The sequence below is a fragment of the Perognathus longimembris genome, chromosome 4, assembly GCF_023159225.1.
Source record: "Perognathus longimembris pacificus isolate PPM17 chromosome 4, ASM2315922v1, whole genome shotgun sequence".
Taxonomy (NCBI): Eukaryota; Metazoa; Chordata; class Mammalia; order Rodentia; family Heteromyidae; genus Perognathus; species Perognathus longimembris.
The window spans coordinates 24,610,481-24,630,038 of NC_063164.1; the positions used below are offsets into that span (position 1 = coordinate 24,610,481).

At 38.4% G+C, this 19,558-nt stretch overlaps 2 protein-coding genes across 2 annotated transcripts in view; one reads left to right on the top strand and one right to left on the bottom strand.

Moving 5' to 3' along the window:
• Nucleotides 1-1,078, top strand: part of Dytn (dystrotelin) — a 35,225-nt gene extending 34,147 nt beyond the window's left edge. The window contains exon 12 of the mRNA XM_048345739.1: nt 975-1,078. Within this exon, the coding sequence (XP_048201696.1) occupies nt 975-1,078 (104 nt within the window). The remainder of the gene's footprint in view (nt 1-974) is intronic.
• Nucleotides 1,079-4,956: 3,878 nt separating this feature from the next.
• Nucleotides 4,957-10,043, bottom strand: Fam237a (family with sequence similarity 237 member A). The gene is made up of 2 exons (XM_048344194.1): nt 9,632-10,043; nt 4,957-5,090 (listed from the first exon to the last, which is right to left on the bottom strand). The coding sequence occupies exons 1-2, from the start codon at nt 10,041-10,043 to the stop codon at nt 4,957-4,959; spliced, it is 546 nt and encodes a 181-aa protein (XP_048200151.1).
• Between the last annotated feature and the right edge of the window lie 9,515 nt (nt 10,044-19,558).

A 19,558-nucleotide genomic window follows, 5' to 3' on the forward strand; every position in this document is an offset into this window, starting at 1 on the left:
AACTCTCAGCATTCTGAGAGTTCTGCAAGGGGCCTTCCATCCTCCCAATCCTTTCAGGGTTTCATAGCTCAGCTTTTGGGGGCTCTCACACTCATCACCATGTTCTCCACTCCCTCTGTCAGAAGCAACCACTCTTAATAGTTTAGGGAATTTTCCTTCTCACGTTTTTATTTGCATACAGGTATGTCTTTCCATTTTTAATGTAAGCTAGATCCCATTATACTTTTGCTGTCTTCACCTCTTCAATGTCTTTGACATGAACCAATATCATTTTTAACATGCTTCAGAATATCTCTGGGTATGACTGGACTATCATTTATTTTGCAATATATAATTAAGTTGTTTTTCAATTTGTAGTCTATCTCACAAAGGCTTTGGTGCTTACATGAAAACAGAACTGATTTCCTTTTTTTTTTTTTAAAGCTCCTCAGTTAAATTTATGGGCATCAAAATTCTGGTTGATTACTGCCAAATTCTTCTCTTCCTATAGTGTAGTTGCTATTATAACATCCCAGGACATCACACCAACCATTCATAATGTAGTTATGGAGCCGTGTTTCTGGACCAGCAAATGAGTATCAGCTGGGATCTTATTGCAGCTACAGTTGTCAGGCTTGTCCCCCATGGACTGCAACAGAACTGGGATTAGGGTAGCAATCTGCTTCAACTCTCCAGATGCTTCTGATACACAACAGAATGTGTAAGATCCTACTATGAAGTAGGCCTTCTATCCCCTAGGCTTGTGCTAAAAGCAATGGGAAAATATGCTTTAAGATTCCACAATCTGGCTGGATTCATAGGATTGACAATGGTAAATACGAACTACGTTATTTACCACCTAATGTAGGGAAGAAGCCATGGTCCTCAGGAATTGAGGAAAGTTGGATTGTGACCCCTGTGTAAAAGCTTCAGCTAGTTCCATTGAGAAGTTACAGTTGTATTTTCCTGAAGCATCTCCTGTGGTTTGATTACAGGGCCACAGTCCTCAGTGAATACGGACCTATACAATAGAGCTGAGCGGGTGTGCCGGGCCTTCTCGGCTTTTGTGGATCACATCACCTTGCCCAACTTGAAGTGAAAAGGAGTCCAAGCTCAAAGTCCCTTGGGAGTGATGACAAAAATGCATTTTCAAAGTCATAACTGGTTTGAACTATGAAGTTGCTTCACTTTTAAATCTCCTTTTTCATATCTCTTGCTTCTTTTGTTTGAAAAAAAATGTTTTGTGTGTGAAGAGTAGGATGGGGGAAAGAAGACCCCAGCAACAGGGTCAAATCCAGCTGGCTGTGCTGCGATTTCATCGGAGGGCTGTTCTAACTGTGGAGATTTGGCAATAATATTCAAGCGTGTGATCTACACGACTGTACCCAACAGTCTGCTTTAAGTATTATTTAAATTATTGAATCAATGGATTAAAATTTTTTTATCTGAATGCTGCTACTGAAGAATAAGCTTGATATAAAACCACACACACACACACACACACACACACACACACACACACACATTGAGGAGTGCATGTAAAACTTGTAAAATCTGAACGAACTCTGGATGGCAGCAGTGTCAGTCTTCTGGTTGTGATATTGTAGTATAGCTATACATGGTGTTCCAATTTGTGAAAAATGGATGCATATTTGTCTCTATCATTCTTTACAACTCTCTACAAATTAATAAATATCTCAAAAATATCTAAATGTATGTGAATATTTCTATTTTAAAATTCCACACCCAATAAGTTTCAGAAAAGCACCTATGTGGGTCCTTTCTCCCTATTTTGGATTAGGTTGTGTTATATATGTTACTGTAGTTTTTTGGGTTTTTTTGGCCAATCCTGGGTCTGAGCACTGTCCCTGGCTTCTTTTTGCTCAAGGATAGCACTCTGCCACTTGAGCCAGAGTGCCACTTCCGGCTTTTTCTGTTTACATGATGCTGAGGAATCGAATCCATGGCTTCATACACGCTAGGCAAGCACCATTCCCGGCCCTAGATTTTATTTATACAATCTGTCATAGTTGGAAGTGTAAATTACATCTATTTAGGTAGGATAAGTATTAGGTTTTCCTATTCAATTTCACTCCAATATTTAAAGTTTTTCTTTTTGGCCTATTATAAATTATATACTTTAGTTGTCTTATTAGACATATTTACTTTTCTTCTGACTTTATTTATCCCAGAATGTTCCTTAGGATGCTGATAGCCACATCTTAGAGCATACCTCAGCTCATAGGCCAAATATTGACCACTACTGGTTTTATACAACCCATGAGCTAAAACTGGATAGGGGGACAAAAGAATAATATTTTGTGACACATGAAATTTTTATGTATTAAATTTCAGCATTTATAAACAAAGTTTTAATGTGCCTACTATTGTAGCTTTCTTTGTTCTATTAGGGCAGACTTGATTAGTTTCAGCAGAGACAAGCTGACCCCCAAATCAATAATAGTACAGAGAAATATTTCTAACTCCCAGGGCAGAGGTGAAGCAAAGCAGGTCCATTCTTCAAGAGTAGTGTGTTATCAATGATTTATAAATGGTAATGAGTGTGACTGTCATGGAGAGTATGAAGAAAAACACTAGAAAAAATTGGATAAATGCAAACACATGAACCTATATAGAGAAGGTAGCCAAAGAGTGGCAGATTTCATTTTTATCTTTAAGTCATTTCATGAAGGGTTTTCATTTCAATGTTAGTTTACGAGTACAATGCATATAGGTCAATGCACCCCTCTCATCATTCTATCTCATCTCTCCCATCTCCAGCTACCCATGCAATTTTCCTATTTTCACATATATACACTGAATATTATGACTACCTTCTCCTACCCTTCTTCTCATCATTCATCTACCCTCTTCCCCTCATTCATCTGCCCTCTTCCCCTTGACCTTTACTCTCCACACACAGCCCTCAAGTTCTGACTTCCTGGCATTCATTTTGTCAGACTGTAAGTTAGTTCACAGGAGTTACATTATTGACATTCTTCCTTGTATATACTATATGTTAGTCAATACATTTGTATGTATAGATATATGATGTTTATGTTTGTAAATTTTATTTATACATTAGATCTAAGTTCCACATATGTCTCTCTGGGCCTGACTTATTTCATTTAACATAATATCTTCTGGGTCCATCCAATTTTCTGCAAAAGACATAGCATCATTCTTCCTGATTGATGAGTAAAATTCCACTGTGTACATACCAGGGTGGCAGATTTTTAATATCCTCGCTTTTCCTATCAACCACAATCTCATGCTTGGCTTCCTCCTTCCTCTTGATCTTTCTTCAAGCTACCTACCCCTGCGGCTAGGAGTGGAACTAATCTTCAGAGAAAATAGCCCTATGATAATATTCCTGTGGTGGGATATTATTTAGATATTACTTCTATATTCTGGAGGGCTCCCAGTCTTTATTTGGGGGGGGTGGTCTAGAGAAAGCGAGAGAATTGCTAACATATTTCAAATTTAAACTTGTTGTCAATCATTGGTCATAATAAAAAAATACTGAATACATGGGAGTACTTAGAGACAAAAATAGCATGGGATCTGGAACTCAAGGAAATTTGCTAATTGAACTTCCTCACTATGAACCTCAATCAGGCTTGGCCATTTATTTATAGATTTATTTATAGATTCTTCTCTTACCATGCTGTTCATTTTCATTTTAATTTGCTTTGTAATGTGGAACATAACAGCCTATAGGTCTAATTTTTAATCAAACAGGAAACATATGACTAGAAGATAATTCATATTTATGCTATGTCATTAGAATTTGGCTATAGTTCATGGTAACATTAAGTGTTGTAATAAAGAAACTCCAATAACATTTCTTGGGTTCCAAAACATTTTTTAATTAATTTTGTTTGCATTAGAAGATTTCTGTACATCTCAGGTTTTTATATTTTTTGCTTCACTCATTATTCAAAAATAGTCTCTCAAACAAGATTTAGTATCTCCAACATTAGTAACTGTTATTTAATCTATGTAGTCCTTTATATAACAGTGCATAAGCAATTCAGTCTCTATTGGCTAAGAATTCATGCAGCGTATTCAAGTGGAAAGTATGGCACTCCATTTCATTAACAATGCTAGGCATTTCCAGAAATGTTATCAATCAACTATGAAGAGCTGAATCTCCCAATCCCCACATTGGCTTGGAAGTCATTTAATTCCTTTAGTGGGATGGTCTGGCTGTAGTCACTGTCTGAAGGAATGTCTAGCAGCCTAAAAGAACTAAGTGAAGTGAGCCAGACAAAAAGAAACATAGACTCTATGGTTTCCCTCCTCGGGAATAATTAGTACATGTCTAGGATAGTCCTAGCAGAAGATCACAATGGCTCCATAGCTATGTACATATGAACACATAAGATGATGCTAAGCAAAATGAACTCCAAGTTATGGAAACAAGTGGTTTATCATTGTTGTTATTTTCAATGTACCCTGTGAAAATATGTCATTTTCTGTTGTCTTTCTTCCCCATGGTTTTACCCCTGATGTCACTGTAAATGATTTTGGTATCCTAGGTGTTATATATGTGTTTATTGGAACTAGAGAAGGGAAGGGAAACATCAAAATGGAGAGACAAAGGATAAAAGGCGAACAAATGCAACAGTGGTACTTACAAAATTAGATGCTGCAAACCAAGTGTACAACTCGGGGTGGTGGGAGCTAGGGAGTGGGGAAGGAGGGAGGAAAATGAGAGAGGAGGTAACAAGTTTGATAAGAAATGTACTCACTGCCTTACATATGAAACTGTAACCCCTCTGTACATCACTTTGACAATAAATTAATTAATTAATTTAAAAAAGAATGAAGCTTTAAATAAATTCTGCTAGAGAATTGGGCATGATACTGACTTGTGGACATTCCCACCATTTAAAATTAAAAAATGAACAAGAGTCAAGAAAAAAAAATGTATGGTTTTAAGTTTCAAGACTTGAGTTGGGTTTGATGTTAGGTTTACTTTCGCTTTATACCCAGGCTCAATTTTCCAACAAACTTAGACCCTCTCCTGTGCATGTGCCTGCTTCTCAAATCTTCGATGAACTCTTTCTTCTTCAGGAAAGGAATTCTTATAAGCTGAGAATATCCACCTGAAAACAGAGGAAACAAACTTCATAAGGTCAACAAATTATTTGCAGGCTACTTGAAAATCAGTATATTGTTTTTTTAAAAAAAATAAAAATTTATATTTCTGCCAATCTCTCAAAGATGAAAAAAATTATTGCAAGATGTATTTTATATATGCATTTATTATAAATATATTCGCTTTGTATATGTATATATTGATTTCAGAATTTATTTATATGTAAATTTATTATAGATATATATTTATTAATATAGTTATGTAAATATTATATGTTTATTCATATATAAATTCACATATATATTTATAATTATAGAAAATTTGGTGTTCTGTGCAGTTAGTCATATAATCTAAGTTTAATAAATAATTACAAATATATTCCCTTATCAGTTAATGTGCATGAAAATATTTGACTATAAACAGATCATAATTGTTAATTAAACACATACAAAGAAAGCACTTTATACCATCTATAATATAAGCTTCCAGAGATTGCCTTGGCTTTATAAACATACTTATGCCATAATTATCTTAGTGTTGTGCATTCTGATTATTTCTCAGTTTTCTGTTACTATAAGTAATACTGCAATGAAGATTTAACATTCATCATCTGAATGTTGTTTCTAGATGGACAATTACTGAGTATGTTACATAAGAAATTTCTTACAGTGAATACAGTTGAAAGCCAAGCATTTGTGATCCTATATTTCGGAAGCATACTCGCTCTTGTTCTCTCGCTCTCGCTCTCTCTTCTTTGTCAGTAGTGAGACTTGAACTCAAGGTTTAGGTGCTATCCCTGATCTCTTTCCCTCAAAGTTAGTGCTCTACCACTTTGAGCCACAGTGCAACTTCTTGTTGGTATTTTTTTTTCCCCTGATGGTTGATTAGAGATAAGAGTCCCATGGACTTTCCTGCCTGGGCTGGCTTTAAATTATGATCCTTATTTTTCCACCTCCTGAGTAGCTAGCATTACAGATGTGAGCCACCAGCACCCAACGTTAAATATTCTTTATTTGCATGGAAACCTTTACTATCCTGTGCATTAACTTAAACTCTATTCTTCTTTAGTGTTATCTGAGTTATTTCTGTACTCTTGACCTAATACTATGCCCCTCACTTTTTCCACTCCTTCTCTTTCTTCTTCTCCATCTCTTTCTCTCTGTCTTTCTCTCTTCCTCTTCTCTCTCTTCTCCTCCTTTCTTGTCTACCCTCTATCCCCTCTCTCCCCTGACATCAATTAGAAGTTAAGCCTGAAGGTGTCTCTCCTCTTTGTACCTTCCTTTAGATATTTCAGCATTCAGCCATTAGCCACTGTCCTACTAGACATTTTTAGAGTCCTTTCTTATGTCATCGCCATCCTTCAGCATTTTTGGAGTTCTCATTTCCAGACCTGTAATGTTCCTCCTGATCATTGTCATGAACAGCCACAGTGTCCCGGTCATCATCTAGCTCGTCAATGGTTCGTAGGATAAAGGCCTTCTAGATTTTTTTCAGAGTTCTGCAAGTTCCTTTCCTACATTTTGTTTTTAATAGGATCAGAACATTTCAAAGAACATGAAAAGACTTTGTTGGTCATCAAGTTCTTTCGATATCCTTCATTTTCAGATGAAGAAACTGAAAACTAAATACTTAGGTTAACTTGCCCAAGGTTCCGTAGCCATTTAATATCTATTTGTTCACATTTTGTTAATGCAATGTTAGTAAATATGACGTAGTCGATACAAAATTACAGGATTTATATGCTTTAAGCAAAGCATAGTTCATATAAAATTTCATAAGTAGATTTAAACGATTTGGCTTAATGACATCAAAACAACAAGAACATTTTTTGCACATTACATACACACCTACTTTAGCTTTTCCCTTCTTCTCAAATGACATGATTTTCCTGGGAACTATGAGGACAAACACCTCTTCACCTTCACCTTCATTCCACCTGATAGCACATTATCCCCGAGGATAAAAGGAAAAATTACCAGAGGATCCCTGAAAGTACATTCAGAGCCCAGTTGAACCACTACAGACTTAATGAAGTTTATTGGAAGAAAATCTCAATGTCCTGATAACTATTTAACTTTGAGACATGTATCTTCTTGACCCAAGAACTTCTTTGTTATTATAGCGACCAAATGAAAAACAAATCTTGTTTTCTAAGGTTCAGACAATTCTTTGTGCCTCCATAAAAATAACTTTGATAAAGTGAAATGTACACTCCTCTTACTTAGCTACTTGCAAAGTCTCCCTAAGGTTTACTGGCCAGCTAAGGCGGTAGAACCTCTGCAATGAGATGAAGGAAATGGCTTCCAAAGTTGAAACTTTCTGTATTTATATGTCATACAAGTGTATTCCATATTTATAGAAATGTTATTCATATAACAGACTTCATCTAATCTCATGTTCAGTTACACACAAATAATACTATTTTTATTTATTCGGTAAACATTTCTTTGAGTTATGTATACTAATAATGTGAAAGAAAAAGCAATTTATAATTGGTTGCATACAACAGCTAAATGTGGTGAGAATGGAAAGTTAGGATGCCAGTGGCTCATGCCTGTAATTCGAGCTACTCAGGAAGCTGAGATCTGAGGATGGCAGTTTGAAGCCCACCTGAGCAGGAAAGTCTGTGAGACTCTTATCTCCAGTTAACCACCAAAATGCTGAAAGTAGAGTTTTGGCTAAAATGGTAAAGTGCTAGCCTTGAGAAAAAAAAAAAAAAGCTCAAGGATAGTGCCCAGGCCTTGAGTTCAAACCCCAGGCCCTAGACAAAAATAAAAATAAAAAGGAAAATAAAAGCCTTATACACTCCCCTCAGGAGCACAGAAGAAAATTATAAATTATCCTTGCTATTGATGATGCCTCAGTAGCCTCTGATCAAAATATTCTTAACATATTGGTAACCAACATTTAAAAGCATTCATTCTGCATTCCCCTTGAGTGGTGAAGATTCAGAAAGAACATTTCCTCTAAAAAATGCAATGCAATTGATGTAAGTTACCATTATACTCACCAAAATGAGAAACGTACCTATAATAGCAATTGGTTATCTGGAAACTTCTTGATCAGCAAATATGAGGAGTTGCAGTTACTTAGATTAGAACAAACTAGATATATAAAAATCCTATAGTATCTAAGGAAAAGATAGTCTTAGAACTATTACTATTAATTCCTAAAATCACTAGTATAGAAATATATAGCCAGCCTCGTGATTAAATGTTCAAATGGAACACTTACTTAAACTCCAGTTTTCCAGTAGTGGGCGAATAATTCTAAGCAGTTATTGACAGCTAGATGGGTCTTGCTTCAAAACATGGAATCTCATTGATTGAAATGGCACCCAAAAAGGTACAAAACCAATAGGAGAGCTCATGCATCTTTCTGCTTACTCACCGAAGCTCCCTGACTCTATACCCTTAGAAAAGGTAATATTTGAATAGCGTACTTACTTCCTTTAAAAAAAAAAAATCTCTACTGAACTCTTGAACTCTGGGCCTGGTTGTTGTCCCTGAGTCTGTTTGTGCTCAAGGCCAGTGCTCTACCACTTGATCCCCAGTACCACTAATGCCTTTTTCTGAGTAGTTTGTTGGCGATAAGAGTCTCACAGACTTTTCTGCCCAGGCTGGCTTCAAACCACAAGCCTCAGATCTCAGCCTTCTGAGTAGCTAGGATTACAGATGTGAGCCATCGGTGCCCAACCTATCTCTACATTTTTTAAGATGTTTCAACATATTCAAAATGAATAACTTTCTAGAAGATTTTACTCATTCAAGATTCCTCCAAAGAGCAACAAGAGTGAATCTGCATGCCAACTGAGTTGTTAGTCTACTTCATTTAAACACCTCTCATACATCCCTTCCCTGTTCATATAAAAACAATCATTTTCAGCTCAAAGGGGGCAAGAACTTATTTGTGTGTTGCAAATGTTCCCAAGACTTTTGCTCAAGTTTTCATGATTACACAGCAACTAAATACATGGTTGTGACCTCTGATTTTGGATTAACGGTAAAAAAAAAAAATGTGTAGATCTTGGGGTAGAGCTTATCCCTTTATCATGTATTGTGCGAATCATGCTTTTCTCCATTTTTCTTTCTGACTCTTTGATTCTTTCCATATAAAGTATGAGTATAAAAACATAATGTTGGGCTGGGAATATGGCTTAGTGGCAAGAGTGCTTGCCTCATATACATGAAGCCCTGGGTTCAATTCCCCAGCACCACATATATATAGAAAATGGCCAGAAGTGGTGCTGTGGCTCAACTGGTAGAGTGCTAGCCTTGAGCAAAAAGAAGCCAGGGACAGTTCTCAGGCCCTGAGTTCAAAGCCTAGGACTGGCGAAAAAAAAAAAAACATAATGTTGCTATGAGCTGTTATGGTGAGATTTGTGCACAGAAGTGTTATCTATTACTTCTGTACTTTTGAGGTTCACTCTTTGCAAGGAACCTATGTGAAACTAAGTTCCTCCAAAGCCATTTCCCTTTTCAGACACTTTGTCACATTCATACTTGATTGACCCTTTAAAAAAAGTTAAAAAGGAGTGAGGTGGATCACCTTGTTTATTTCCTGCGTGTTGCAATTGTGGTTGGGAGATTCCCTCTTCTTCTCCATCCAATTGCCTCCTTCCTAAGCCATGGTTCCTGGAAAGAACGCAGTCCACATAGATGTCCCAGAAGAGCTGGGCCAGATCCCAAAATAGTGCCCCATGCTTCAAGTTCTCAGATGACTTCAGATAGATCATGAAGTCCCAGAAGCCTGAAACAGAGTTGGAAATGCGAGGCTTTCGCATTTCCAGGAGGAGAACGGAGGAAGACTCCCAGCACTGAGGATCTGCTTGGTCCAGAGCAAGCAGGTCTGCCTGGCTGTGACAGTGGAAAGGAGACACACAGCACATTCCCACAATGATCAAGGAGCAGGTGAGGCTCAAGGGGCGATGGATCCCTCTTCTATTCCCAGGATCAGCCATGGCCCTGGAACTGACGGGATGGAAATATATCACTCCCTGCTGATGTTCCATGCAGTAAAGCAAACAAGTTTTCCCTTAAGAATCTTAATCCTAGCAAAAGAAATATCACTTTCACTGAATAGGAAGCCTTGCCCTGCATCCCAAACCACAAGCCTCATTCTATCTAAAATGACCTATAGCCAAGCAGTGTAAAATCAATATAGGCTCAGAAATATCACTAATATGTGTTGTTTTGTAAGATGAAATAAGTGAATTTGTTTTTCTCTGTGTCGGAGGAATACAGTTTAAAAGGCTGTGAAGCAAAAATGTAAATTCTTGCCACATGTCTTTAATTATTTGACAATACCTTAAGCCTAGCTATCCTAATGTAAGAGTCCTGTGTAATTAAGAATTTAAATGTAGGATTTATCTTTGTATGCTTTTGTATTCATAATGGCTTAAAAGTTTTTTAAAGACAACAGAATTCTAAAATATAATAAACATAAGAGGGTTAAAGAGTGTAGGTAAATATATTTAAGAACTGAAAAACGTATATTCACCCCCACTAGAATAGATTCAATAAGCACTTTACAACACCTAAAGTGTTCTGAAACTCTTGTAAAGCTTTATAATAAAATAATTTTTATAATCTCTCTTCTTGCTCTGAATCACAAGGACTTTAAAGGAAATGATTTGCCCCTCACTCCATTCTGCGAGCTCTCACTGCCTGTTGGAATAAAATCATCAGTGAGAAGTGTCTACTTCTCACTTTTAAACGATCCTTTTTCACCACTTCAAAGCTCAATAAGGAAATAATGGCCTTAAGATAAATTGAATTTCCTCTTTTCCCAGAAAAAAAGTTTCTCTGCTCTTTCCATAAACACTGCCAAATGTATACAGTGTGTAAACAACTTCAACATAAAGAAGAAACAGAAAGGGCACACACAGCTCACTTCTAACTTTAGTATTTCCAAACTTTTTAGATATTAAAGGTTGGCTCAAAGTGGGGCAAGGGGGGCACTTTAAATCTCTATATCCAAATATGTAATACCAGAGAATCTTCCTGTTCTGTACAGCAGCAGAATGTATGGACATACCATTCAATAAACACTCCAGAAACTTTCTTTGAACATGTACACCCCTCGTTCCAAGGAGCATGCTTGAGATACACGTTTTCTCTATCTCAGAATTCAATTATCTCTGCTTTAAAAAGTGCTCATTGGGTTCTTTTGTGCACGAAAACAGCAAAGTCCGGATCCCCATAGGTTATTTTTTCTTAAAGGAGGAATCAAACTGTCCGTGCTAAGTTTTCAGAGGACCCAGGGCGGGACGCTGTCCAGGGTGCTGAAGTTAGCAGTGTTGGGGAATTCCAGAGGGCTCAGGTGACAAGGCTCCCATTGGAGTCTCCTTTAGATTTAGGAAAGGATTGTCCCAGCCGGGAAAGTTGTTCTTGTAAATTTCTTAACACTAGGGTCCTATGTGAGCCCTCTTACGAGTCCTTCACAGTGCCTAGGACCAGGTCCAGCACCTGATGCCGCGGGTCTCACCGTCCCAGGGCGGAGCTGCCCGGGGGCTTTGCTCTACCTTCTGCCCTACTCACCTCCTCACTCCGCAGCTCCGCGCCCCGGTGGCCAGAAGGACGCCTCTCCCAACCTCACCTGCTCTGCCCTCTCGATCTTCCCGCGATCGCGTGATTCAGGTTCCTCGAGTGCGTGGGAGCCAAAGGTCAGGCTTCTCCCCTGGCGAGCTACCGGGCCCCGCTCCGCGTCCCGGACGCTAGCTACCCTGCCTGCCTCTTAAGCAGCGCTAGGGTGTGTTCCGCGCCCCTTCCAGCCTACGTCAAAACGCCTGGAAACTGCAGCCACTTCTCCCCTCCAAGTCCATCTCCCGTGCCCTCCTCTTCCTTTCCGCCCCCAGCTCATCTACACCCACCCGCCCTGACCCTGACCCGCACCCAGCCCCCACCCAGCAGGGGGGGGAGCCTCTGCGAGCTCCTTGAATTTCCCCACCTACCTCAGGATACTGAGTGCTGTTGGTGGGAACTGAAAAGTTGGGACCCAGCTCTATGCCCATCTGGAGGAGAGTGACGGTTCCTGTACATCTGCTGTCCTCCGGTGCCTTTTCTGAGCAAAAAGGGGTGGGACGGAAGACCTGAAATTTGGGGGTTGAGATTAAAAAAAAAAAAAAAAAAAAAAAAGCATAGGCTCCTCATGTCTCCGGCCAGAAAGCACACTAAAGGTATAGAGATTCCAGAGATATTCTGGATGTGGGTTTTTCCTTGCCCGATGAGGCCCTGACATGGACAGAGAACCCCCAGAGGTGGAAAAGTGGGTATAGGGTTGCCACTGCTGGAGGATTCCCATGGCTGGGGCTAGTCTGGGTGGTTGGCATCGTTTTTATGGGCATTTAGCTTCTGATTGCACAACAGGGTGCCTGTGTGCCAAAAGGAGGAAGCTCCCAGGAGTCTCACCTCAAGGTTACTTCACCTTACCCCAGGGGGCCAGTCCCTGGTCTGATCTGTCTCTCCGGCTCTGCTGATCTTTTGCAGCCACCTTAACTGAAACACACCCAGACAAGGTGCCTCAGGCGCAAACAGGTCCTCTCTCCTCAGATATATCTAGGTTTTGTCTTTCTCCTAAAAATCCCTTAGGAGTCCTAAACAGCACTTATTGTCTCCATAATCGAAAGCTTTTGTGTTAGTTTAATAGTATCCATGGTTACCTTCCACAGGGGCAGGGGCTTTCCAGGGAGGTTTACTTAGCCATAGAAAACCAGCCTCCTCCCCAAGCAACAGGGAGAAGAAACTCTGAAGAAGGGTCCTGAGGGGCTTCAGTGTTTCCTTCCTGAGAAACTTCAGGAAGTGTGCTTCCGTTTCTCCAACTCTGAAATGGGCAGACTAATGTCTGCTTCTATTTACCCCATAAGAATGTGAGAAAAGATAAGGATGATGACTTGGTTCTGGAACTTCCTGGAACTTGCATCCTTTTGGAGAAATGGAGCATTTTAACACGATGTGTAACTGAGGCATAGAGACTACTGACCTGGGAAAACCAATGGAATCTCTGAAAATGCTTGTGCTCTTAATTGATGGACTGGATATGGGGTACAAGGCAAAGAGAGACTGAAGAGATCCCAGGTATTGAAAGCTAAGTCACTAAGTTTCAGATTAGCAACAGCTGCAAGGAAACAGAATCAGATTTTGGTATTGAACATTTTCTGTAAGAAGTGTGTGACATCCCAAGTAGAGATATTATGAAGACAGAGAAGAGGTGCAACAAATATTTAGGATGCAGGAATAAGGAAGAAAAGCCTAGACATAAAACTCTATTAATATGTAGGTTTACCATTTAAACCCATAGCAATTATTGAAAGTGGGTAAGGATAGAACCGTGGAAGTGTCAACCATGAAGTGAGATTAAAATCAGAAGATTGTGGTATACTAGGAAGCCAGTGAGATAGAGCATGTCATCAAGAGGGCAAAAAGCAACACCACATAGATTCAGTGAAGGATATTAATGGTATGAAGAGAAAGAATTTTACATTGGATTTTAAAAACATGAGTCAGTGGAGGATTGGAAGTGGAAGTTAGGGCAGAAATGGAAGTGAGGGGCTCTCCCCACAGAGTTCTGACAGGACAAAGAAGGATTGGAACAGAAGGTCAGAGATTGGGTCTTGGTCCTATTCATTTCTGAGGAAGAGACCCAGCAGAGGGAGGGACTGGACATCAGAGAAGGAGGATCTATCATAATCTCAGAAGAGACAAGCAGAAAGGAAAAGAGAACAAGGAACAGCCAGAATTTAAGAGGGGGAAGAACTTTCCCTGAACACAGAGGAAAGAAGGAAGGCTAGCTGTGAGTCAGGACACCTCTGCTTGTAGCAAGGGAGATGGCAACTGGCCATCTCCATTTTCTCAAGCAAGATAAATGGTTATCCAGCAAAAGCATAGGAGGTTAAGTGTTAAGTGGGGAACTTAAAGAGAACAGAGACACTGTGGAATAATTATTCCAAAGAGGAGAAAGGAGGAAGAGAGAAGGGGGAGAGAGAACAAAGTTAATGATTAGTACTAAAAGCTCAGATAATGTTTGGGACCACGAATTTATAATAGGCATCATTTTATATGCTGAATATTTTTTACTTATTTACGTACATGTTTTATTGAATCAAACATTACTACCTATACCCTAGGCTAGAATGTTTTTTACGAGGCATAATAGCATAATGGTATAATTACATGGGATCCAGTTGAGGTTATACTACATATCTCATACCTAGATTTCATTATTCTCAGATGTGCTTTTTGCACATTTAGTAGCAGCTAAGATCAGGATCTATCTGCCAATGGATAGCATCTTATCATTAGATTTGTAGCATTTTCTTCTACATTTAAAAAATAATGAAGGGGCTGGGACTATGGCCTAGTGGCAAGAGTGCTTGCCTCATATACATGAAGCCCTGGGTTCGATTCCCCAGCACCACATATATAGAAAACGGCCAGAAGTGGCGCTGTGGCTCAAGTGGCAGAGTGCTAGCCTTGAGCAAAGAGAAGCCAGGGACAGTGCTCTGCCTTGAGTCCAAGGCCCAGGACTGGCAAAAAATAAAAAAATAATAATAAAAAATAATGAAATGCCTACAATTGATGATATGTCTGATTTGATATAATGCTTCTGGAACTTTAAATAATCTCAGTAACAATTTCCTACCTATAAAATGGGCAAAATTCTCCCTTATGGTTAGTGAGAATGAAATGAGATTAGAACAGCACAAGCAGCAAGTACTTGACAAATTAGGGGGTTTTTCCTCTCTGCAGTGCCCAACTGATTGGAGAAAAGAATGGTCAGGAGGACATCAATCCTATGTTAAAGTTTTTTGGGGGGAAGATACTGATGAATAATAATGTTACAGGCAGATCAACGGTGTTAGCAGGTTCCAAAAGGAAAGGCAGGAGGCAGATGGATGAATACTGGAAGGAAAGAAGGAAAAGTAGAGGTTTTGTTGAAGAGGAAGGAACAAGTGCAAGAGGACTAGGGGAAGGATGCTGACAACCAGGCATTTGTAGTCAGGGAAAGGGACATTAGGATTTAGATTTTAGAGGTACAGTGAATTTTCTGATTTTACTGAAATGAGTGGATAACAGGACTTGACGGAGATGCTACTGCAGCTGAGTTCTATTTTTCCTGTGAGTCTAAAGCTAATGGATTGAAATATTCAACTCTATGTCACAGAAGCTAGGGTTGTGAGACTTTGCTCTCCCAACCAGTTGGCCGAAGATAAATCTTGCCAATGGAACTAGAGATGTTAAAAAAAAAACACACACACACACACACTTTTTAGGCTAGAATGTGGCTTGGTGCTTTAGTGCTTGCCTGGCATGCATGAAGGCCTGGGTTCGGTTCCTCAGTACCACATACACAGAAAAAGCCAGAAGCTCAGGGACAGTATCCAGGCCCTGAGATGAAGCCCCAGGACTGGAAAAAAAAACCTTTTTAAAGTATAGCTGATATCAACTCAGATTTTGTTGTATTCAGTATAATTTTATTTTCAATGTATTCTATATTTGAGATTGCACATTTCGACCTGTGGTAACATTTTTGTATGATCATCCTGGACTATATTGCCCTCACTAAATATGTCTTCTAAATGCAAATGACCAACTTGCACTTAAAAAGTAAACAATGATTTGCTTAAATGTTTTATTTAAAATAAGATCCTAACTTACCTACTTTGTTAATAATTTATATTCATTGATCATATATACAGCTTGGAAAGGCTTTGGGGGAGGAAAAATATATGTTGTTTTTAAAGCCTCATATCAGCTTGATAATTGCACTAGGAAAAAGAAGTAGCAAGTCCCACATTCAAACACTTCTGTTCCAGATGTGAAGATAGTCTCATCTTTATGGTTTCACTTTCACAGACTAAACTCTCTCTAGCAATGAGTAACATTAGGTCAGCACACATAATTCACAAAACATTATTTTCTTATCATGGTCTTATGAAGTCCTAAGGAAAAGACCATTTTGACCCCCCTCCCCATCTTTACCCATTTTGATACCAAGGGATTTTCCATGCATAGCAGGTAGGAGTTAGAGTCTGGTTCTATTTCTAAAACTCAACTTCATGCATTGTCATTTGGGTATCCTACTTGGTGTGCACAAACAAACACATGCATTGCTACTATCTAGTCTATCCCTACTCCCTTACCCACTACCAATTGGGAGGGAGCATATGGTAGGTCCAACATAGAGGGGAAATACCTTTAACAAGCACATCTGGGCTCTGCTCATCATGCTATCATTCTGATTTGTTATAAAAAATATTCAGGAACTCAATGGCCATTTAAAACCTTGGTGAGTGGCAAGAGTGCTTGCCTTGTATACATGAAGCCCCGGGTTCGATTCCCCAGCACCACATATATAGAAAATGGTCAGAAGGGGCACTGTGGCTCAAGTGGCAGAGTGCTAGCCTTGAGCAAAAAGAAGCCAGGGACAGTGCTCAGGCCTTGAGTCCAAGCACCACGACTGGCCAAAAAACAAAAAACAAAAACCAACAAAAAAAACCTTGGTGACACTGAACAATTGGTTTGACTGGCATTTGTCACCCGTTTCTGTTTTAAGAAATTGCAGCTTAGTCTTAAAAATGACAAGTTGAGAAGTAAATTGCAATTAGCTAAATGTGCCCCATGAGTAGATTTTCTGATTTTCACCACTTGAAGCAATTCTCAAAGACATTAAAAGGGACTTCCGATTAATTTGAATGCAATTCAAGAGCAGTTATGTGAATAGTTTGCATCTTCAGCAGGGCATTAAGTTTTCAAATGATGGGAACAGCATTTAAGACTGTAGTGTTTTTTTAACATTCAAGATAAGATAGTAAAAATAATTATATTCTTTTGTATTTCCATCATTTTCAAATGGCAATAAACAGGAACAATTTCCTAGAATGCCCATTGGGGAAAAGGGATGAGTCACTCGCTAAGTCATTAAATTCACAAGGACAAGTTGCAATGAAGTAGTCAGATGATACTTAAAACTGAATCTGAAATATGTGGTAAAGGAAAGTTACAGAAGAGTTCATTCACATTTTTCCCATTTGCCCAATTGAAGATATTGTAACTGTAACAATAGGTGTAGTGGTGTAGTGGTGACTGCTTTTCTGGGAATAAGGTCCTTTCATTCTTTGTCCCTTGTTTCCGGCCTTCATAAGGACTGGCTTTATCTTATCTAGTCATTTCCAAAGGAGACTATAACTTAAGTGATTTCAGTTTGGCTTACATTCCATGACAACAATGGCCTAAGGTTTTAGCAATAGTAAACTTCTTTTTCCAAAGGCTTCAGAGATGATGGGGTAACAAAACATGATATTCAATCTCTTCATCAAAACTATGGGAGAACAGAGATTCATAGCCCAGAAAACCAGAAGACAGAGATACATGGATTTGCCCAAAAGAAACATCTCTGAAGGAAAATAAAAGGCAGTCTTTTAATTCATAAAATATATCTGAACATCGCTGAGGATACATGCCAGTCTGTTAATTCACAATACATCTTAGAGTCTGAGCAAGGATGCTGAGATGAGGAACTTTTCCTTGACTTGTGTGTACATAAAGGAGTTAGCACTGCTCTCCTGTGCATTCACATATAATTTTGTTTCATTAGTCACTTACCATATTCTAATATATGTTATGCATAGTATCTCTTCCTTTGTCTCCCAATTAGCCTGTGAACACTGTTAGAGTGAAAACCACATCTAAAGTGCTCAGTCTTAATGCCAAACATGTGTAATAGTTTTGTTATCAACATTGTTTGAATTAATTTAGGAAATAGTACCATTTTGAACCTGGAGTAGTAGTAATAAATTTACTATCTGGAGTAGTAAATCAATTTTGAAGACCTTTTTCATATGATAAAGGAGGGGAAATGTCAGTTACTTTAGTTTTCTCTTTTCTTCACCCATTGATCAAATTTCTAATTATGCTTTTTCTGAATGAGGATGTTACTTAGGTGGAAGAGTGGACACATCCTCTGAAATGGAGTTTTTGATTGAAAGACAATATAGTCCTCAAAGCAGATGACAAGGATGAAAGTATAAAATTATGTTTCTTTGAAGAAAATAAAATTTACATTCAATGATACAATTTTAAACTTGAAAATTACATCAGAAAATAAGAAACATCTCAAACACAATTTGAGAACATTTCTGTAACACAGCAGATAAGCCAGGAATGCATGAAGATGGAAGTCACAGGAAATAGATTTCCAGAGCTTAAACACAGAGGGTTTTCTTTATCTTTCCTGGTAAACATGTTTGAGGTTATTATTAGTTCAATGGCCCAAGATATTAGACCTTATGTTTCCTTGTTCCTCTTGTTCCTCCTTGCATTCACAGGTTGCTTGCCAAATCTCCAGACACCACATCTACGTTTAAGGCAGAAATCATTTCCATAACTCTTTTCAGTGGATTTAAATTTCCAAGTGATGAGCTCCAACTAGGTCTCATGGTTATATATAAATGCAAGCTAATCTAAGACTATGAGCTACATGGGAAAGAGTAAAGAATTTGTCAGGGACATAGAAATAAATTTTTTAAAAATATTTTTATGGTCTTTAAGTAGTTTAAATAGGAATGACTTGCTTTTGTCTTTTTTTTTTGACAGACAAGAACATTAACCCCACATGATAATGTGAGCTAATGGGTAACTATGTTTTCTTTTGTTAGCATTTTATTTTCTGAGATCTTAATTTCCTTATCCTAAAAAAAACATGTAAATCTTATTATTTCTCACAAAACTACGTATTTAAGAAGATGCTTGTCCTTACAAACACTACTTAGGATGCATCTGAAACTCAATTGTGTCTAGGACTTTAAGCAAGTAGTTCATCTCTCCAGTGCACCAATGTTCTCCTCTGTAAGTTGAAGAGTCAGTTAGATAATGAAAAAAAATTTGCTTGTTTATTAATTTATTATTCTATGATTTACAGCACAAATTTGTAAATTAAATGTCTATATTGCCCATATGTTAGCAAATTATTCAAACCACAAATTTAAAGTGGTAGAGTGATCAGAGAAAGAGTTAAACATCAGCATTTCCCATGATTAAGTAATCACGATCTTGATATACACACTAGAGAAATTCTGCTTTATAAATTATATTTTTATTATCTGTAAGTAGTTGTACAAAGGAGTTACCATTCAACAAATCAGTTGGTAAGTACAATGCCTTTTGATCAATATCATTGCTTTCATCATTCTTCCCCAACACTGAAGAAAATCTTGCATGTATTCACTAAGAAATATATAGAAGAATGTTGGGCCCGGAGTATGGCCTAGTGGTAGAGTGCTTGACACGTATACATGAAGCCCTGGGTTCAATTCCTCAGCACCACATATATGGAAAAAGCCAGAAATGGCGCTGTGGCTCAAGTGGTAGAGTGCTAGCCCTGAGCAAAAAGAAGCCAGAGACAGTGCTCAGGCCCAGAGTTCAGTCCCCAGGACTGGCAAAAAAAAAAGAAGAAGAAGAAGAAGAATGTTCACAGAGA

What these genes read in the sequence shown, in the direction of transcription:
- Fam237a (XM_048344194.1), bottom strand. Translation starts at nt 10,043, where the DNA reads ATGGCTGATCCTGGGAATAGAAGAGGGATCCATCGCCCCTTGAGCCTC. An exon ending in ACACGCAGGAAATAAACAAG is followed by an intron (nt 5,091 to 9,631) that starts GTGATCCACCTC and finishes CTCTGTTTTCAG; the next exon opens with GTGGATATTCTCAGCTTATA.